This window comes from Symphalangus syndactylus, chromosome X, assembly GCF_028878055.3.
Source record: "Symphalangus syndactylus isolate Jambi chromosome X, NHGRI_mSymSyn1-v2.1_pri, whole genome shotgun sequence".
Taxonomy (NCBI): domain Eukaryota; kingdom Metazoa; phylum Chordata; class Mammalia; order Primates; family Hylobatidae; genus Symphalangus; species Symphalangus syndactylus.
Window position 1 is genome coordinate 121,480,888 of NC_072447.2, and position 23,494 is coordinate 121,504,381.

General features: G+C 37.1%; 1 protein-coding gene across 7 annotated transcripts in view; it reads right to left on the bottom strand.

Annotated features, from left to right (window-relative positions):
* KLHL13 (kelch like family member 13) overlaps positions 1-23,494 on the bottom strand; it is a 233,728-nt gene that overhangs the window by 114,483 nt on the left and 95,751 nt on the right. For 3 of the 7 annotated variants that reach the window (XM_055268036.1, XM_055268035.1, XM_063634850.1), the window contains exon 2: positions 16,916-16,989. The exons of 3 other annotated variants lie outside the window; for them this stretch is intronic. In XM_055268036.1, the coding sequence (XP_055124011.1) occupies positions 16,916-16,965 (50 nt within the window). In that variant the 5' untranslated portion in view covers positions 16,966-16,989. Of the gene's footprint in view, positions 1-16,915; positions 16,990-21,824; positions 21,935-23,494 lie in introns of those variants that run through there. One more of the 7 variants, XM_063634847.1, reaches the window with a different exon arrangement.

Here is a 23,494-nt window from a genome sequence, read left to right on the forward strand (position 1 = left end):
TAGGGTAAACGCCATGGGTGGCTATTACAATGACTCTTGCCAATACAACCAATGTACTACTAGTATTGGAACTTTAATATCTGCTACAGACACCACAGAAATAAGATCTAATACTATGGGAGCTGTAAGAAAGGGACACCTAATTCTGCTTGGAAGAGACAGGAGGACACATTCCTCTACATTCACTTCCTGCGCTCTCTAAAAAGATCATCATGAGAAGTATTTATTACTGCCATGAATTAGTTTTAGGTAATGAGACACAGAAGAGGTGATACAGGACAGGCAAAACCCTTGTCCTCAGGGAGTTTGCATTCCAGAGAAGGAAAAAGACTGGCATATGGCTAAATGCAAAGACTCTGGAGCTAGACTTCCTGCATTTGAACCCTGGATCCATGCTTATTTACTGTGTGACCTTAGACAATTTACTTAATCTCTCTCCGCCTCAAAGTCCTTGTTTGTAAAATGGGAATAATAATGATGAGTATCTACTTCATAAGATTATTATGAGAATAACATAAATTAATATGCATGAAGGTTTTGTACCTAGTACAAAGTAACACTATTTAAGTGTTAGCTATTATAATGACTCTTGCCAATACAACTACTATGAGTACTGGGACTTCAATGCCCCCTACCAACACCAAATGTAAGAGTCAATGCTAAGGGAGCCATTAGAAAGGGATACTTGGCCACATGTGGTGGCTCACGCCTGTAATCCCAGTACTTTGGGAGGCTGAGGTGGGTGAATCACTTGAGTCCAGGAGTTGAAGACCAGCCTGGGCAACATGGCAAAACCCCATTTCTAAAAAAAATACAAAAATTAGCCAGGCATGGTGGCACACGCCTGTTGTCCCAGCTACTCAGGAGTCTGAGGTGGGAGAATCACCTGAGCCTGGGAAGTCAAGGCTGCAGTGAGCCATGACTGCACCACTGTAGTCCAACCTGGGTGACAGAGTGAGACAAAGTTTCACAGAGAGGTCCTGAATGATAAACAGGAGTGGGTTAGGCCCAACATATGAGAGAAAGCATTCCAGAAAGAAGGGTGGCAATATGAGGGAACGCGTCATCTTCCAATGCTGGGGAAGGCTGCAATGCATGCTCTGCGCAGGAGAAAAGCCTGGTGAGGTAGAGAGGAGCCATATAAGAGACCTTGCCACACTGGGAGCCACTGAAGAAATCTAAACAAGAAAACAATATGACCATATTTACATTTCAGAAAGATCATTATGGCTGCAAAGAGAGAGAGAAACTGTCAGAGGAGAAGGGGAGGGCTAAGACTAGAAGCAAAAAAAAAAAAAAAAACAGATTAGAAGGATATTTTAATGATCTAGCTGACAAATTACATGGGCCAAATCTAAGGAAGTGATAATAAGGATAAAGCAGCAGGGGGAGTGAATTGGAGAAATAATTGAGAAGGAGAAGTGGACTTAGTGACTAACTGAGTGTGAAGGATGAGGAAGAGTCCAGGATGATGCCCCAGTTTCTGAGTCAGACACCTGAGTGAATGGTGGTGTCATCAAACAATACCAAGAATATAGATGAGAAGGCAGGTACTCAGGGCTAAGATTACATGGGATTGGACACTGGATATGTCATGTTTACAATACTGGGGAATCTTTGTATTTAATAAACATTTGTATTTATGAGATCCAAAATATTAACAGCGCTTTCAGTGCAATGGGATTATACTTTCCTATAATTTTTCCAAATACTTCTCAATGAGCATAAATTATACAATTGGATAAGAAAAATATAGATAAATACTTGAATATTAAATTTTAAATAACAAACAGCTAGTTACTTCTGATCCTGCCTTGTCCAACTTACTGTTAAATATCTTGTAGACAGAGTCAGGATAACCAGTGCCAGCACTGAAACTGAGACCTGGCAATGTTGTTGCTTTTTAAAGCAGCCAGAGTTCTAGTACCTTTTACTGTGTGCCCCTTTCTGACCACCACCACCATCAATTCCTCTTTGTGCTTATATCAAGTCAGAAATTACAGCTCCTGGTATATATTAGGAAGCCTTTGTGCCAGACTCTGAAAATGAGACATATTAACTTATTCCCACTGTGACAAATGATCACAAATGGTGGTTTTAAACAACCCTAGTTGATTATCTTACAGCTCTGGAGGTCAGAAGTCAAAAATTAAGTATTGGCAAAGCTTCAGGGGAGAGATGGTTTTCTTGTTGTTATTTTTTTTTCCCAGATTCTAGAGGCTACCTGCATTCTTGGCTTGTGGCACCTTCCCATATCTTCAAAGAGCATCACTCCAACCTCTGGATCCATCATTGCATCTCCTTTTTCTGACTTGCACCTGTGCCCTTTTATAAGGATCCCTGTGATTGCAATGGGCCTGCCTGAATGGTCCAGGATAATCTCCTCATCTCAAAGACCTTAACTTAATCACATCTGCAAGTCCACCTTGCCATTAACAGTGTCATAGTCACAGGTTCTGGGGATTAAAAGGTGGACATCCTGGGTGGGGGGCGGGGGGCAGGTATTCTGTCTACCGCTGGTAGTATTTGTCAGATTTCTTCACTATAAAGTTACTATTTTTTTTTCCATTCCACATTCTTTTCTTTGTAAGTGAATCATTAAATTAACACCCAGTGGAAGGAGAATAAAGTTCCAGCATCTAAAGAAGATATATATACAAACAAACATTCACAAATAAAATACGGAATTCTTCTGTAAGGAAGACTTGTCTCTTCTACCCTACTTATTTATTCAATCATTTATTTCTATTAGTATTGACTCATGGATAAAAGTCAGAGAAAAGGTTGGGATTAGTGCACAAGAGCACAGACAGAGGGGAAATGGTTAATTCCTTTATTCATTCATTCAGCAAATATTTATTGAGTAACTCATGTCTGTAAGAAATGGTTGTAGCTGCTGCGATTAAAGCAGTAAACAAGTTGAACAAGATGCCTGGCCTCTTGGAGCTTCTATTCCAGTGGAAGGGGACAGAAAATAAATAAAGAAGGAAAATATCTAATAGTTGGAATGATGAGTCTTATGGAGAGAATTAAGTTGGGATGGTGTGACAATAGACAGTATACAGGTGGCCACTTTAGATTGGATGGTCAAAGGAAACCTCTCAGAGGAGAGGATATTTAAGTAAAGATCTAGACAACAAGAGTCAGCCACATAAAGACCATGAACAAAAAACATTTTAAACAACAGTACAAAGGCCTTTCAGGGAATCTTTCTTCCTTTGAGAATGAACAGACAAAAACAAAAACAACTAGCATGGAAAGCAGCAACGGAAATACATTGAAAAACACTATTTACTGAATAAGGAAACATGACTTCAATGAGCCAGGAAGAGAAAGCCAAGTAAGATAAGAAGAGGAAAGATAAAAATTATGTTGGTCAAGGAAACTAAAGGAAACTAAACCAATGTGACAAACAAAATGTACATTAAAGGGAGTAAAGAGAGGATTTGACACAGTATAGAGCAAAAATCAATAAATAGAAGGAAAAAAGATAAATTATAACAGATATGGAAGGCACTACTACAACTAATACCCCCATGTTGCAGGAAGTCAGAGACCCCAAACGGAGAGACCGGCTGGAGCCGAGGCAGAAGAACATAAATTGTGAAGATTTCATGGACATTTATCAGTTCCCCAAATTAATACTTTTATAATTTCTTACACCTGTCTTTACTGCAATCTCTGAACATAAATTGTGAAGATTTCATGGACATTTGTGACTTCCTCAATCAATACTCTTATAATTTTGTATGCCTGTCTTTACTTTAATCTCTTAATCCTGTTATCTTCGTAAGTGGAGAATGTGTGTCACCTCAGGACCACTATTGTACAAATTGATTGTAAAATATGTGTGTTTGAACAATATTAAATCAGTGCACCCTGAAAAAGAACAGAATAACAGTGATTTTCAGGGAACAAGGGAAGATAACCATGAGGCCTGACTGCCTACGGGGTCGGGCAGAATACAGCCTATTTTTCTTCTTGCAGAGAGCCTATAGATGGAAGTGTGAGTAGGAGAAATATCACTGAATTCTTTCCCCAGCAAGGAATATTAATAATTGAGACCCTGGGGAAGAAATGCATTCCTGGGGGTAGGTCTATAGATGGCCGCTCTGAGAGTGTCTGTCTTATGTGTTTGAGATAAGGACTGAAATACACCCTGGTCTCCTGCAGTGCCTTCAGGCTTACTAGGATTGGGAAATTCCAGCCTGGTAAATTCTAGTCAGACCGGTTCTCTGCTCTTGAACCCTGTTTCCTGTTAAGATGTTTATCAAGACAATGCATGCACAGCAGGACACAGACCCTCATCAGTATGCTAATTTTGCCTTTGCCTTGTGATCTTTTATTGCCCTTTGAATCATGTGATCTTTGTGACTTACTCCCTTTGTGTACACCCCCTCCCCTTTTGGAATCCCTAATAAAAACTTGCTGGTTTTGAGGCTCAAGTAGATATCACAGAACCCGCCGATATGTGACTTCACCTCCGGCGGCCCAGCTATAAAATTCTTCTCTTTGTACTCTTTCTCTTTATTTCTCAGACCAGCTGACACTTAGGGAAAACAGAAAAGACCCTACATTGAAATATTGGGGGCTGATTCCCCCGATACTCCCAAAATGGAATTGGCCTAAATATCTAATATTAAGACATTGTTTGTACCACAGAATGGCTTATGCCATGCAGCTATTATAACTACAAGTCTTTACTGATGTCAAAATATTCAAAATCTAATAAGAAAAACAGGGAGGTACAGACATGATATATAGTATAATAAAACAGTAAGCGCTTCCATTTACTTAGCATTTTCCATATGCCAGGAATTTAACTATCTTACAAACATTTTATTTAATCCACAGAACAATCCCACACAGTGATATTACTTTATTTTATAGATGAGGAAATGGACTCATAGGAGTTAAGACACTTTCCAAATTTCACACAGCTAGTAAGTAGCAGAGTTTGAATGAAACCTATATTTGGCAGACTTCAGAGCCTCACCCTTAACCACACTACTATAACTAGATCATATTCAATAACTAAAACCTTAGTTACATTTAAAAATGTATCAGAAGACTAGAGTGAAAATACATCGAGGTGTTAATAGAGGTTATCTTGTGATTATTTACCCTGCATATATAAAATTTTCTATTTTTCTAAGTGTTCTATAATAAATATGTATTACTTGTAAAGTCCAAACAAACAAACAAAAAATTGTGGAGGGAGAAAATAAACAACTTTTAGTCTGGGACTCAGAAAAAATTGAGACTCAAGCTATACATGAAAGGTCTTCAGTATGTAGGCAAGGACTGAAATAATTGCAGTAGATGAGATTGCACAGAAACAATGTACATATGAACAGCAACACTCAAGATAGGTAGCATGACTGAAATTGGAGTAGCAATTATTCTCCCCAAGAACAGATACACTTTCTATGACCTGGAAAATTCCTTCAAATATATAAAACATGCAACATTACTAACAAGCTCATATCCTTTGTATGAAAACACGCAATCTTCAGTTATAGGAACAAATATGGTGATAAATTTCATGTGCGTCTACCATAAGATCTAATGACAATAATAATGGATAACCAAAACCTACAAAATTTTTAAACCAAAATAATTCCAATGTATAAAAAGTAACTGGTCTCAGAATTTCGTGTGTTACCCTCTTATTATTTTTATTGGCTAGATCTTCTAGCCAAAGATTTGGCTTACAATTATTGCCAAGCTTACTTCACCAATGATAAAACCAGACCCTCACAAGTTTTTAATATTCAAAAAACACAGAAAAGATACCTTCATTGAAAGTGAGAAAACCAAATTATGATAAATTAATAAAAGGACTTATCTCCAACGGCTGATCACCTTCTTAAATTTGTTTTATATGAAGTTAATCACATACGTGTTTCTTTAGCATGTACTATGTGCTTCAGCTTAAAAACATAATTTTAGACTTTTAAAATGAAAAGGAAGATTTCCATCTTCCAATTCTTACATTTGACAGATGAGGACACCACTTGACAAACAGTAAAGGCTAAATATTTTTAAACATGGAATGACCTGATTCCCAGCCCTGTATTCCCTTGACATTCTACACCATGAAGACATGATTATACATTATGTCAGTACAAAAGTCTGGGCTTATTCCTAGAATCTATACTAAATTCAATTAGCCTATTTTACAGTTTTAAAGATTGTCACTTAATATTAAATTACTTAACTATAAGCAAGAGTTAACTGTGGGAAACAAAAGAAAACTACTCTAAACCATTTTACTGAATAAAATCACCATCCAGTAATTGTTGATAAATGCTACACCTTCTACAGGTATTTACTGAAAGCTTACTATGTGCAAAATCCTGCATTATGTACAATACAGGATATAAAAATACATTAGATACAGCCAGTCACTCTCTGAAAGGGCTCCCTTAGGCATAAGCAAATAAAGGCTCAAATTACTTCAATGCAGAACCAAACATGATAAAATTCATTGCAGTGGTAAAGCAGTTCAGAAGCAAGAAGCTCTCCTGATAACGGGATTGGATTGATCAGATGAGGCTTTATGTAGGGTATGGAATTCAATATGGGTCTTGAGGAACAAGTAGGATTTTAATAGTCATAAACAGGAAAGGACAGTGTAGGTGACATTATCAGATTAACAATTTTAAAAGAACCTTCTGACTAGAGTGTGAAGAAACCAGTTGGTTGCCAAACATTGTAAAATTCATCCCTAAGTATTTCACAAATCCATTCCCTTTCATCCATTCCCACTGCCATCACCTTTGTTCAGACTCTTTTCATTTCTTTCTTTGACTACTACAATAGACTGATCACTGGTCTCCTAATTTTCCCATCCTCCTTCCCCAAATAATCCACACAGCCACCAAAGTGATCTTTCTAGCAGTATAAGGCGGATTACATCACTCTTCTGTTTGTAAGCTTCAGTAGATCTCTGCAGTCTGTGAAGTATGTAAACTCTTTTGCATAAACATAAACATAAAATGCTTCTTAACTTGATCCATACCTCCCTCTCCTAACTCATCTCCAGCCTTTTCTTACTTTGCTCCTTATCATTATAATTAATAATCATCTGATTTTGATTATAGCTCTGTGAATGCATCATGCTTTTTCATGCCTTCATGCATAGTAGTGCAATGTGAGATTAACATTGGATGTTATCCTAAAATTAAGATACAGCTATAGAATAATTTCACAGTGAAAAGGCAACATGGCTAGATTTGAATTCTGAAAAGAGAACTCTAATTAGAACCTAGAGAAAAATGAACTAACCAATTGGTTATTGCAGGACGTCAGACAGAAGATGAGAGTAGCTTGAACTAAGATGATGGTAGTAGAGTGGAGATGGAGAGAAGTAGAAGAAACATGACTTCACTCATAAAGCCTGTCCTGACCACCCCAAGACCCGCTGTATATATGTGTTATACACAGTCAGTAGCACTCCATACATCCTTTCAACAGCACTTAAGAAACACAATTATTTGTGTGTATTCCCCACTACACATAAAACCATGTATTATCATTCACTGCTATATCCCTAGCACCCTACCCAGTAAGTGGTGAATAATATTTGTTAAAATGATAAAAATATGATTGTACAGTGTTTGGCACTCTTTCTCCTGTGTTGGAAATACCAGACGATATTTTATACTGTGTTTCATCTATGAAAAGACTACTTTTAGAAGACTGAAACTCTGTCAGAGCATTACAGAAATGCTTATTAGATCCAGGAATGCAATCAGAAAATACCGCCACAACAACAAACTGGTGACTCTCACCACAATATGTCCTCCTAGACATTACCATAATGTATGCATGAGGATGTTCAGATAAGTATACTGTTTGCATCAAAGCAAGCCACATGTGGCTGACGTCTCCCTATATCTCATAAAGCACTAGAATAAAACTTCATATAGAGTAAAATATATGATGGATGGCAAATTACAAGACTAAACACATGCAAGGCTAATAAGAAGTTAATGCCCTTCTACACTGACCTCTGCTCACTCTTAACTCTTTATATTTCCACCTACCTTATTAATTTTTCATAATGATTTTCTCCGTGATATATATTATCTGACCACACCACACCCCCAGAAGAAGGTCAATGAGTAGAAGAACTCATCACTTTTCATCATACTTTTGCACGTGAAAATGTTTAGTTCTTACCAGTTACACAATAAATATTTGTTGAGTCATAAACAGAATAAATATAGATTTTTTACTAGTCCTTTAGTAAATTAATGAGCAATTACTACATAGCAGACAATGTACTAATAATGGAGATATATTTCTTTCAGATATTCATTATCTTATTGAAGATTTGCTTTGCCAAATTTTTAAATATCCTACTAAATTTATGTAGAATGTATAGGACAATTTGGAAATAATGTATCTCTTCTTAGCATTTAGTCTTTTATCAAGAACCATGGTATGTATAACTCTCCATTTTTAAAATGTCTCCTTTCCTGTCTCTGAGCAGAATTTTTAAGTATTCATAATATAAATCCTAAACATTTTTGTTATGGCTATTATAAATTGATTGTTTTCCATTATATCTTCTAAATGGCGATTTCTGATACAGATAAAAGGTACTGTTTTTAAAAATTTTTATTTATATCCAACTATTTTTTATAACTCATTAGTTCTAGCACTAAGGGGTTGTTTTTAAGACTTAGCTTTTATAGATATACAGGCCTAACCTTTTTTATTTATTTCTATTTTTATTGCATATATTTAAAGTGTACAATATGATGTTTTGGTACACATAGACAGAGTGAAATGATTCCTATAGTTAAACAAATTAATATATCCATCACCTTCCAAATTGCCTTTTTGTGTGGTAAGAACATCTAAAATCTACTTCCTTAGCAAATTTTCAAAATACAATATATTATTGTTAACTATTGTTCTCATGCCATAGATTACATCTCTAGACTTATTCACCCTACCTAACTGCAAATTTTCATGCTTTGACCTTCTTCTTCCCATTTCTTCCCACTCTTGCCCGTGTTTCTATTTGACATTTACAAATACAGTATTTTTTGTTCGATGTCTGCCTTATTTCATTTAGCATAATGTCCTCCACGTTCATCCATGTTGTTGCAAATGGCATTATCTCCTTTTTTTTATTATTATACTTTAAGTTCTAGGGTACATGTGCACAACGTGCAGGTTTGTTACATATGTATACATGTGCCATGTTGGTTTGCTGCACCCATCAACTTGTCATTTACATTAGGTGTATCTCCTAATGTTATCCCTCCCCGCTACCCTTACCCCACGACAGGCCCCAGTGTGTGATGTTCCCCTTCCTGTGTCCAAGTGTTCTCATTGTTCAATTCCCAACTATGAGTGAGAACATGCGGTGTTTGGTTTTCTGTCCTTGTGATAGTTTGCTGAGAATGATGGTTTCCAGCTTCATCCATGTCCCTACAAAGGACATGAACTCATCATTTTTATGGCTGCATAGTATTCCATGGTGTATATGTGCCACATTTTCTTAATCCACTCTATCATTGATGGGCATTTGGGTTGGTTCCAAGTCTTTGCTATTGTGAATAGTGTCGCAATAAACATAAGTGTGCATGTGTCTTTATAGCAGCATGATTTATAATCCTTTGGGTATATACCCAGTAATGGGATGGCTGGGTAAAATAGTTTTTCTGGTTCTAGATCCTTGAGGAATCGCCACACTATCTTCCACAATGGTTGAACTAGTTTACAGTCCCACCAACAGTGTAAAAGTGTTCCTATTTCTCCACATCCTCTCCAGCACCTGTTGTTTCCTGACTTTTTTTTTTTACGTGGGTTTTATCACTTTATTCCACTATTTTATTTTAAGATGATCTGTCTTTTTTATTTTTTTATTTTTTTTATTATTATACTTTAAGTTTTAGGGTACATGTGCACAATGTGCAGGTTTGTTACATATGTATACATGTGCCATGCTGGTGTGCTGCACCCATTAACTCGTCATTTAGCATTAGGTGTATCTCCTAATGCTGTCCCTCCCTCCTCCCCACACCCCACAACAGTCCCCGGAGTGTGATGTTCCCCTTCCTGTGTCCATGTGTTCTCATTGTTCAATTCCCACCTATGAGTGAGAACATGCAGTGTTTGGTTTTTTGTCCTTGCGATAGTTTACTGAGAATGATGGTTTCCAGTTTCATCCATGTCCCTACAAAGGACATGAACTCATCATTTTTTTATGGCTGCATAGTATTCCATGGTGTATATGTGCCACATTCTCTTAATCCAGTCTATCGTTGTTGGACATTTGGGTTGGTTCCAAGTCTTTGCTATTGTGAATAGTGCTGCAATAAACATACGTGTGCATGTGTCTTTATAGCGGCATGATTTATAATGATCACCATTCTAACTGGAGTGAGATGGTATCTCATTGTGGTTTTGATTTGTATTTCTCTGATGGCCAGTGATGATGAGCATTTTTTCATGTGTCTTTTGGCTGCATAAATGTCTTCTTTTGAGAAGTGTCTGTTCATATCCTTCACCCACTTTTTGATGGGGTTGTTTGATTTTTTCTTGTAAATTTGTTTAAGTTCTTTGTAGATTCTGGATATTAGCCCTTTGTCAGATGGGTAGATTGTAAAAATTTTCTCTAGGCATTATCTCCTTTTTAAAAGACTGAATAATATCCCACTTGTGTGTGTGTGTGTGTATATCACAATTTCTTTATCCAGTCATCCATTGAAAGTTGTTTCCATATCTTGGCTATTGTGTATAACGTTGCAATGAACATGAAAGCACAGATATCTCAAGGAAGTGCTAATTCCATTACTCTTGTATATATACCCAGAAGTGGGATTACTGGGTCATATGGTAGTTCTGTATTTAGGTTTCTGAGGAACTTCTATACTGTTTACCATAATGGCTGCATCATTTTATATTCCCACCAACAATGTGCAAGGGTTCTCTTCTCTACATCCTCTCCAACACTTGCTATCATTTGTCTTTCTGATAATGGCCATCCTAATAGGTGCAAGGTGATATCTCATCGTGGTTTTCATATACATTTCCCTGATGATGTGATGTTGAGCACCTTTTTATATGCCTGTTGGCCATTTCTATGTTATTTTAAAAATATATCTATTCAGGTCCTTTGCTCATTTTTAAGTTGTGTTATTTGGTGTGTTTCTTTTCTACTGAGTTATGTAAGTTATGTTAAGATATTAACCCTCATCACATATATGGTTTGCAAATATTTTCTCCCAATATGTAGGCTGCCTTTTCGTTTTGTTTATTGTTTTCTTTCCCATGAAGAAGATTTTTATGTAGTCCCAACTTGTTTATTTTTGTTTCTGTTACCTAAGCTTTTGGGGTGATATCCAAAAAAATTATTGCCAAGGCCAATATCAAGGATTGTTTCCCTTGTGTTTTCTTTTCTTTTTTGTCAAGCTCTTCCCGATAGCTCTGATCCCTTGTGTTTACTTTCAGAATCTCTATGATTTCAGGTCTTACACTTCGGTATTTAATCCATTTTGCATTTATTTTTGTATACAATGTAATATAAGGATCCAGTTTCATTCTTTTGCAAGTGGATATACAGTTTTTCCAGCACTATTTATCTTCTAAGAATTGGTAATTTTGTCTTCTTCCTTCCATTAATTATGCCTCTTTACTGACATTGAACAGAATTTATAGATACATATTCAATATTATGTTGATTGTAGGCATCCTCATTTTACTGCTGCTTAAGGAACAACTCTTACATATTACCATTAAGTGTGATGCTGAATGGTTGTTTCAGAGAGATAATTTTTTCTTATTATAAGTGCAAGTTTCTGTCACTAATCTTTTTTATATTATTATACTTTAAGTTTTAGGGTACATGTCTTTTAAGGGCTCTTTTCTATTCTTAAAATGAGCATGTAATTGTTTTCAAACACCTTTGGATTTTCACTTTTGGTTCTCATTACATCTGTGCATTCTATGAATAACTTTCATGATCTTAAACCATTCTCACGCTGAGATAAAACTTTCTTAGTCAAAAAGAGTTTATTCCCTTCATATATTCCACTTTTCTTTTTTGACGGAGTCTTGCTCTGTCACCCAGGCTGGAAGGCAGTGGCACGATCTCAGCTCACTGCAACCTCCGCCTCCCAGGTTCAGGCAATTCTCATGCCTCAGCCTCCCAAATAGCTGGAATTACAGGTGTGCACCACCATGTCCAGCTAATTTTCTTTGTATTTTTAGTAGAGACAGGATTTCACCATGCTGGCCAGGCTGGTCTTGGACTCTTAACCTCAGATAATCCACCCTCCTTAACCTCCCAAAGTGCTGTGATTCCAGATGTGAGCCTTTTCATGTATTTCTGAATGTTTTTGGTTTTATTGTATTTAGAATTTGAAACTGACCCATAATTTGTATATGCATGCAAGCAACGTTTTTCTCAGGTTTTGACATTTGAACTATGCAGCTTCCCATTATTTTCTATGTTCTGGATCTCATTACACAGAATCAGAATTATATTTCTTTCAAAGGGGCTTTATTTATAAGAAAGGTTACATGAGAAGAAACTCAAAAGTCATTGTGTTATAAACCAGGGGCCATAAGACTAGGTCTCTCTGCAATGCCAGATTTAGCTCAAGTTATCATTCAGTTACCTTGCCATTTACAAAGGTATTAGCTTAGAATTAAAAGTACAAAGAACTTTTCTTCTGTAAAGTGGTCTTATTAATTACTTAGATCCTATGTGGAATCTAGGCCATACATTCACTTCTCTGGTTTGCAGTCAAGAATGCATTTATAATGGGAGGGCTAAAACTGTAAAACTTTTGGAAGAAAGCCTCAAATTTGGAAGGGCAAAGATTTCTTGGGCAAGATACAAAAAGCACCAAGCATAACAGAAGAAAAATGATAAACTGAACTTCATTTAAAAAAGAACTACTGCTCATCAAAAGACACAAATACCAGAATTCGAGGGTAAGCCATGGACTGGAAGGAAATATTCACAGTACAAATACCTATATATCCAGAGTGAATTAAAAACTCCTAATAATCAAAATAAAATAACAACCCATTTTTAAATGGCCAAAACACTTGAACATATGCTTCTAAAATATATCCAAATAGCTAATAAACATAAGAAAACCTATTCATATCATTACACATGAGGAAAATGAAGAGTGAAAACCATAATGAGGAAGTACTACACACCCACAGAATGGCTAAAATTAAAGAAGCTAAGAATATCAAGTGTTAGTAAAGATTCTCACTTATTACTGATGGGAGTATAAAATGGTACAACTATTTTCAAAAAACGTTTGGTAGTTTCTACAAATGTTAAACAACAGTAGCTTACTCTATGTCCCAGCAATTCCACTTCTAGCATACTGTAAATCCAAACAAAATGAGTGCATGTGGCCAAAATAAATTTTACACAAGAATCCTAATAAGAGTTTATGCATTATAGCCAAATGCTAGATGCAACTTAAATGACTATCAACAGGAAAATAGATAGAATAAATTGTTGTATATTTAAACAATGAAATATTATACAGCAACAATAAAGAAGGAACTACTGATACATGCAGCTATAAATTCAACATCCCCTGATCTGCTCCTGTTTTCACCCAACATGGCCACATATTAGCCCTGCTATGATTCCCCTATTTTCTGTATCTGTGAGCAAGTCTATTTAAAGCCCCTAAGCTGAATATTCCACCCTAGCCCAGATGATAGTACAGTAGTCCCTGCTTATGCATGGTTTCACTTTCCCCTGGTTTCAGTTACCCATGGTCAACCACATTCTAAAGAAAATATCAAATAGAAAACTCCAGGAATAAACAATTTATAAGTTTTCAATTGTGTGTCATTCTGAGTAAGATGATGAAATCTTACACTATCCTACTTCACTCCACCCCACCCTCGACGGGAATTATCTCTTTGTCCAGCATCCTTGCTGTAAATGCTACCCACCCATGAGTCACTTAGTAGCCAGTTCAGTTATTAAATCAACTGCTGAGGTATTTCAGTGCTTGTGTTCATGGAACCCTTATTTAACTTAATAATGGCCCATAGTGCAAGAATAGTGATACTGGTGACTTGGATATGTCAAAGACAAGCCATAAAGGGTTTCCTTTAAATGAAAGGGTCAAAGTTCTTGACTTAAAAAAGTATGTTCTCCCTCCACCAGGACACACGTTTTAACTACGTAAGAAACTTGCACATCCTGAACATGTATCCCAGAACTTAAAACAAAATTAATTTTTAAAAATCACATGCTGAGGTTGCTAAGATCAACAGTAAGAAAGAAATCTTCTGTTGGTGAAATTGTGGAGAAGGAAGAAGAAGCTTGTGCTAGTTCTGCTGTCACACTCAAACTGCAAAAGTTATGACCACAGTGTATGATAAGTGCTTAGTTAAGATGGAAAATGTTTATATTTGTGAGTAGAAGAGATGAGCAGAAATATGTTCTGACTGATGACAGCTGGATTCGGTACTATCCTGTTTCAGGCATCCTTGGAGACTTGAAATGTATCCTGCATGGATAAAGGGGGACTACTGTGTACATTCCAACAAACAGGCATCCATCATATTATTTCTCTAATTGGTTATGGAAAATTCCTTCTATGGTATCCGTCAAGTAACAGTAACTTTATAGATTTTCCCTTCCTACCTCAACCTTTCATACATTTTCTGTTCATTTTACAACATGCCTGTATTTTAAAATACCTCAGAACTGAAAAACACAAATACTACATTTTCAAAATAATTAAAATCTCACTTTTATATTTGAATAATATGAGGGATCTTCAAAAAGTTCATGCAAAATGTGTATTTTGAAAAAAACTATGCATGGATTTCAATTTTTTTGCACGAAAATAAACTCATAGTAATGTGTTATAACATGCCTGAACAGGACCCAGTTTGAAGCACTAAGAAGTATAAGACATCAGTTTGAAAAGAGCCTCTATCAAAGCAACATGAATTCTGCTAAAATTGAAGCAAGAACAAACATCAAATTTATCACAAAGTTTGGGTGGAAGAATGATGAAATCGTTGATGCTTTATGAAAAGTTTATGGGGACAGTGCCCCCAAAGAAATCAGCGGTTTACAAATGGATAACTCATTTTAGAAAGGGATGAGATGATGTTAAAGATGAAGCCCTCAGCAGCAGATGATCCAAATCAATTTGCAAGGAAAAAATTAATCTTGCTCATGCCCTAATTAAAGAGGACCAGCGAATAACAGCAGACATGATACCCAACACCACAGATACCTCAGTTGGTTCAGCTTACACAACTCCAACTGAAAAATTCAAGTTGAGCAAACTTTCCACTTGATGGGTACCAAAACAATTACACATACATCTGCTGCAGACAAGAAAAGAGCTTTCAATGGAAAATTTTAAACAAGTAGGATCAAGATCCTGAAGTATTTCTTCAAAGAATTGTAACATGAAATGAAATATGGCCTTACCAGTATGATTCTGAAGACAAGTACAATCAAAGCAATAGCTAGGAAAAGGTAGAAGTAACCCAGTCAAAACAAAAGCAGACCGGTCACAAGCAAAAGTCACAGCAACAGTTATTTTGGGATGATCAAGACGTTTTGCTTGAGGATTTTCAGAAGGGCCAAAGGACTACACCATCTGTTTATTATGAGAGTGTTTTGAGAAAGTTACCAAAACATTACCAGAAAAATGCCTAGGACAGCTTCAGCAGAAAGTCCTTCTTCGCCATGACAATGCTTCTGCTCATTTCTCAAACAAGGGCAATTTTGTGAGAGTTTTGATGGGAAATCATTAAGCACCCATCTTACAGTACTAATTTGGCTCCTTCTGACTTCTTTTTGTTTCCTAGTCTTAAAAACCCTTTAAAGAGCACCCATTTTTCTTCACTTAATAATGTAAAAGAGACATCATTGATATGGTTAAATTCCCAGGACCCTCAGTTCTTTAAATGGCTGGTATCAACACTTAAAAAAAGCATCTTGATTTGGGTGGAGCTTATATTAAGAAACAGTTGTTTTTTATTTTTATCTTTTATTTCCATTTTTTCCATGAACTTTTAAAAGTTCCCTCATACTAGCTTATATATACTGCTTACTATCTGCCCAGCTCACTCACTCACGCCCGCTATTTTTTTCTCTCTCCACACATACACACACAGACAGATACTTTCATACATCCCCCACCCTTTACACTTATTTAATCTTCACAACAACCCTGCAATGTAGGTACTATTATTAACACCATTTCATAGGTAAGGAAATTGAGGTATAGAATGAATACGAAACTTGCCCAAGGCTATACCACTAGTAAGCATCAGAGCCAGGATACAGACAACTCAAACATACTATTCCAAATGTTTCACCCAAACTGTACAATCAAGCTACTGGGAATAAGACAGACTCTGTCACACCTGCAAAACAAGGCTATTTTTCTTTAAATAATAAATTTAAAATCCTAATTTGTCAGAAGAAGCTTTAAATATCTCATAGTAACTCCCTGAAAAGGTTTTAACTGGATTTTTAAATAATATAAATATACACAATCACAGGACAATCCTATTTTTAAAAATGTGTTGTTGGCACATCTGTTCTTAAGCTATGGATACCTGTATTTATTCAGATATGCCTTTAAAACTAACAATTCAAATGAATATCTCCACTGATTGTATTCCAGGTGCTCATAATTTATACCAATTATATTTTCTAAATATATTCTCTATTTTTTCATTACCTCACGACATATTGTCACTAACATCCTCTTTATTCAATTTCTTTGTCACTTAGTCATTCTCTAATTCATTCATACAGTAAATACTTACTTTATACCAAGTATTCAACACATATTTATTGAATGCCTGCTATGTTAGGTATATAAATAGGAAAGACATTATATAAGTTAAACTATTTCCATAAATATACCGGTTACGAAGTACTGCAGCAACCAATTCCCCTCTATGCAGATGATCCATCACCTCTAAAAGTTGGATAATGACCTGTTCAGGAGGAAAAGAAGCCAATATTTACTATGAAGATTAATACCAGAATTTTCAAATTGTTTTTATAATATTTTTATACTTTTCATGGTTGAATTAAAGGAAAAATGTATGCCCCTGTACTTAATGTCCATATTACATCTTAAGAAAATTAAGAAATTGAATCTTATTTAAAAAACTGAAAGTAAAAATATCTATGAAATTTAATAGTGAATCACTAAATAATATTGACTAAATTTCATGTGAAATCAGTAACTAACGATTATCCATGGAAAAGCAACCAAGTGGAGTAGTCCTCCCTTATCCATGGTTTGGCCTTCTGCAGTTCAAAAAATATTAAACAGAGCATTCTCAAAATAAACAATTCACATGTTTTTAAATTGCACACCATTTTGAGTGACAGGATGAAATTTCACACTATCCTGCTGCACCTCACCTGGGATGTAAATCATCCTTTTGTGCAGCGTATCCATGCTATATATGCCACTTGCCTGATAGCCACTTAGTAGCGGTCTCAGTTATCAAAAAAAACATAGGATATATAGGGTTTGGTACTCTCCACGGTTTCAGGCATCCACTGGGGGTCTTGGAACATACCACCTGCAGACAAGAGGGACTATTTATACAGGAAATTGGAATAAACTGAGGATCAGAAGACCTAAGGAGTCTGTGTGAAGTTGGGTTAGACAAGAGAAGTTAGAAGAGGGGAGTTGAGGCAAATACATGCCACATAGATACACACACATAGAGACGCACTGATTCCCATGTTACCTCGGGGACTTGGGGTCTGAGAAGTCTATAAACAGGGAACACAATTTTAGAATTGGTTGCAAAAAATATAAGCTAGAAAGGTATAGTACTTTGAAATTCGAAAGACATAAAATAGGGGATAGAAATATTTTATTGGCCTGCGCTAAATTTTTGTTTTGGTGATTATTTTTGTAGGAAAAGAGTAGGTGAGTTCTGGTAAACTCAACTATATCTAAAATATCTACATTTTAGTAATGCCGATGTATAGCACCGGGAAGGTAGAATATATTTTATGTATTTATTCTATTCATTTCGGATATATTGGGAAGCAAAATGTATATTTTACTCAAATATCTCTTGTTAATAAAATCAATTTATTACATTGGGAAAATAAAAACGCATAATACGCAATTTAGCTTATTCATAAAGTTATGTTGGCTGGGTGTAGTGGCTCATGCCTATAATCCCAGCACTTTGGGAGGCTGAGGCGAGCAGATTGCTTCAGTCCAGGAGTTTGAGACCAGCCTGGACAATATGACAACACCCCATCTCTATAAAAATACAAAAATTAGCTGGGCATGGTGGTACGCGCCTGTAGTCCCAGCTACTCAGAGGGCTGAGGTGAAAAGATCTCTTGAGCCCAAGAGGCAGAGGTTGCAGTGAGCCAAGATCACAGAACTGCACTCCAGCCTGGGTGGTAGAGTGAGACCCTGTCTCAAAAAATAATAATAAAAGAAAAGAAAAGAAAAAAAAGTTATGTGAAGATCTAAAATAATTAAGCAAGCAGGAGGAGGGATTCTTCATTGTTGTCAGCCCTCTTCCAGCTCCTGAATTTAAGGAAAAGAAATAGAAGAGGAAAAAAAAACTCTATTTATTGGGTTTTCATAATTCTATAAAGGAAATAAATCAAATGACATCATTTATGTTTATTTGTACAATCATTTTTCTGCTTACAATTCTGTTATTACAAGTAAAGAAACTGAGTAGGCTAAATGAAATTAATATTTTACAGAATCTCACATGAACTGACCTTTGATTTACCTTTTCTAAAACATGTTAAAGTGATGAGAGAATTTGAGATGTTAAAATTTTTAAATTATGTTTAGACTATACATTTAGAAGATGTTGAAAAGGGAAAAATCTATATCTAGATTACTACTAGAAATCTGATAATGTAAAACTAAATAACTCATGCCCTGTTTCACTAATTGCATCTAGGATGAAACATACAGGTCCTGAAATTAGGTATGCAAATTTTCTCTTAATCTCTGCTATGGTTTGAATGTGCCCCCAAAAAAGCATGTGTTGGAAACTTGACCTCAGTGCAACAGTGTTGGGAGGTGGGGCTTAACAGGAGGTGTTTGGCCATGGGGGCACCACCCTCATGAAGGATTAATGCCATTATCATGGGAGTGCGTTCCTTATAAAAGGACAAGTTCAAGTTCATCCTCCTCTTGTGTGTTCTCTCTCTCCCTCTGTCTCTTTTTGCCCTTCCAACTTCTGCCATGGAATGACACAGCAAGAAGGCCCTTGTCAGATGCCAGCCTCTTTATCTTGAATGTTCTAGCTTCCAGAACTGTGAGAAGTAAATTTCTGCTCATTGTAAATTAATCTGTTATATATAAATAATAATGTACTCTGTTATAGCAGCACAAAACAGAATAACACAGTCTTCTTATTTCAACCAATCCTCCTACTGTGCCTGGATTTCTGAGTCTGGGACATTCTCATTCAGATTCTCCAGAAAATAAACTCTTTGGTCTCCTGAGGAGCAGGGAGTAGGTGATACGACATGGAACTGCAGCCACTTATCATAAAGATTTTCAAAAAATAACTCATGTATCCAATCTCATGACACATTCCTGCCTTCCACAGACCAGGTACCTCCAAGTCTTAAAATATTAGGAGCTCTATGGGAAGAATTAGTTGGTTTCTCTCAGAAGTTCACGTAGAAGGAGATATTCAAGTTGAAACTTCCATTGCAATAAGTAAAAGTTAGTTTGAACCTTACATCTATCAATGCTTCTACTCCTGTTCTCTTTGTCTTATTGGGTTTTTCCATTACCTTACTCTCGTTTTCATGAAGTTAGGAAGGGAGAAGTAAACACATGTGATCAAGTTTATGTGGGATTTAACTTTAACTAAAATTTTTAGCCAGATCATATATATAGACAAATACATATTTGAAAATTAGCACGGCTCCAATATGGGGATGGAAGAGAGACAGACTAGATATCTAGAGATCAGTTAAGAAAGTTCTTCTACAGTCAAGAACTGAGATAAGAGCCCAGACAAGGTCTATGAGGATAGCCAGAGTGAACTAGTACTGATCGACTAAAAGAACATGAATAGATATTACAGGGATAAGGAGATCACAAACAAAATCACAAAATCTGTTTAAATAACTGGGATGAGGATGAAGATATCAAGTGAGGTAGCATGTAGAGAATAAGGAAAAATATTGAAAAAAGGAGAACAATTGTTTGATGTACACACATTTATGTATCACAGGACACACCAAACAGTGTCTAACAGAAAATTGAAAAGATTACATCTAGATTTAGATTGGAACTAGAAGTGTCAATGTAGGAATATTTAGCCAATTAAGTAACAAGTGAAATGATGAGATTGGGAAATGTTACTCAAGTGAAGGCAGGCAGAGCAAGATGGCTGAATAGAAGCCTCAAGTGATCATCTCTCGTGTAGGAAGATGAAATTGAACAACTATTTACACAAAAAAGAACTTTCATAACAACCAAAAATCAGGTGAATGATCACAATACCTTGTTTTAACATCATATTAAGGGAAGAGGCCCTGAAGATCGTAGGATATACAGCCCTTAATTGCCTACACCACCACCCCTCCATCCCCTGGAAGTGGCCACATTGTGCAGAGGGAGAATCTGTGCACCAGAGGAGAGAGATTGCAGTAATGGTGGGACTTTCCATGGGAACTCAGTGCTACCCTGTCAGAGTAGAGCAACAAGGGGGAAAACTCAGCCAACGACCATGGAGGGAGCATTTAGACCAGGCCTAGGAAGAGATAAATTGCTTATCCCAATGATTAGAACCTGAGTTCCATCAAGCCCTGCCAGCATGGGCTAAAGCGCTCTGGCATTCTAAATAAATTGAGAAGGCAGTCTAGGCCACTAGGACTGCAATTCCCAGGCAAGTCCTGGTGTTATGCTGGGCTCAAAGCCAGTGGATGTGGGGTGCACATGACCCAGTGAGACACAAGCTGGTGCACTCAAGGGAGTGCTTGCATCAGCCCTCCCATAACCCCAGGCAGCACAGTTCACAGCTACGGGAGAGACTCCTTCCTTCCACTTGAGGACAGAAGGGAAAAAGATGATTTTGTCTTGCAACTTGCATACTAGCTTACCTACAGTAGGCTAGGGCAGCAGGCATAGTTCTGAAGCCCCCATTCCAGGCCCTAGTTCTCAGATGACATTTCTACAGACACCCTGAGCAAAAAGGAAACCTGCTGCCTTGAAGGGAAGGACCCAGTCCTAAGCAGGATTCATCATCTGCTGATTAAAGGGCCCTTGGGCCCTGAAAAATAAGCAGTGGTAGTGAGGCAATACTCACTGTGGGTTTTGGGTGAGACTCAGAGCCATGCTGGCTTCACGTGTGACCCAGAACATTCCTAGATGTGTTAGCTATGTGGAGAGACCACAGTGGAGTAAAGGACCAAGCAGTCTCCTGCAGTCCCCAATTCCAGGCCTTGACTCCTGGACGGTATTTCTGGACCTGTTCTGGCCACAGGGGAGCCCACTGCCCTGAAGAGAAAGACTCAGGACAGGCAGCATTCACCACAAGCTGACTGAGGAGCACTTGGGCCTTGAGTGAACATCACTGGTAGCTAGATAGTACTCATTACAGCCCTGGGGTAAGGGTGGCCAAAAGGAGTGGCTCCTCTGCTTCAGGAAAGGAGTGGGGAAAGTAGGAAGGACTTCGTCTTGCAACTTGAGTGCCAGCTCAGTAACAGTAGACTAGAGCACCAGGTAGATTCCTAAGGTTTCCGACTCTAGGCTTTAACTCCCAGACAGGATCTCTGGACACACCCAGGGCCAGGGAGAACTCACCATGCTGAAGGGAAGGACACAAGCCTGGCTGGATTCACCACATGCTGATTGTAGAGCACTTGGGCCTTGAATGAACATAAGCAGTAGCCAGGAAGTGGTTACCATGAGCCTTGGGCAAGACCCAGGGCTGTGCTAGCATCAGGTGGGACCCAGTGCAGTCCCAGTGGTGGTTGCCACAGAGGTGCTGGTGTCACCTCTCCCTCAGCTCTAAACAACTCAGGAAAGAGAGAGAGAGAGAGAGACTCCATTTGTTTAGGAGAAATTAGGGGAAGAGAACAAGAGTCTCTGCCTGGTAATCCATAGAATTCTTCTGGATCTTAGCAAAAAAGGTATCTCCAAGAGTTTGCAAGAGCCACAGCGTGACGAGGCTTGGGATGTCCACTAATGAAAATATAGCCACAGTGACCAAAGACTTACTTAGATCACAACACCCATGTCCCTTTAAATACCTGGAAAGCCTTCCCAGGAAGGATGACTAAAAACAAGTCCACACTGCAAAGATTAAAATAAATACGTAACTGTTCAATGCCCAGACCCCAATGAAAATCTACAAACATTGAGACCACCCAGGAAATATGACCTCACCAAACAAACTAAATGAGGCAACAGAGACCAGTCTTAGAGAGACAGGGATATGTCACATTTCAGATGGAGAATTCAAAATAGCTGTTTTGATGAACCTCAGTGAAATTAAAGATAATACAGAGAAAGAATTCAGAATCCTATTAGACGAGAGCTGAAAAATACAAGTGACATACTGAAGAATGAGTCAGAGTCTCTCAACAGTAGAACAATAAAACATAAGAATTAGTGAGCTTGAATATAGGTTATTTGAAAATAGAGAGACAAAAGAAAAAAGAAAAAAGAAAGTATACTTACAATATTTAGAAAATAGTCTCAAAAGGGCAAATCTAGGAGTTATTGGCATTAAAGAAGTGGTAGATAGAGAAATGAGGATAGAAAGTTTATTCAAAGGGATAACAACAGGGAACTTCCCAAACCTAGAGAAAGATATCAATATTCAAGTATAAGAAGGTTACAGAACATCAAGTAGATTTAGCTCAAAGAAGACTACCTCAAAGCATTTAATTATCAAACTCCCAAAGGTCAAGGACAAAGAAAGGATCCTAAAGCAGCAACAGAAAAGAAACAAATAACATACAATGGAGCTCCAATACATCTGTCAGCAGGCTTTTCAGTGGAAACCTTATAGGCTAGGAGAGAGTGACATGACATATTTAAAGTGTCGAAGGAAAAAAAAAACTTTTACCCTAGAGTAGTATATCTGGCAAAAATATCTTTCAAACATGAAGGAGAAATAAAGACCTTCCTTGACAAACAAAAGCTGAGGAATTTCATCAACACCAGATCTGTCCTAGAAGAAATGCTAAAGGGAGTTCCTCAATCTGAAAGAAAAGGATATTATTGAGCAAGACAAAATCTTCAGAAGGTACAAAACCTACTGGTAATGATAAGCACACTGAAAACCACAGAATATTATAACACGGTGAAATATAATTACAACTTTTCACAGCATAAACAGTATGACAAGATATAAATAGAAACATCAGGCCAGGCACAATGGCTCATGCCTGTAGCCCCAATACTTTGGGGGACCAAGGTGGGTGGATCACTTGCACCCAGGAGTTCAAGACCAGTCTGGGCAACAT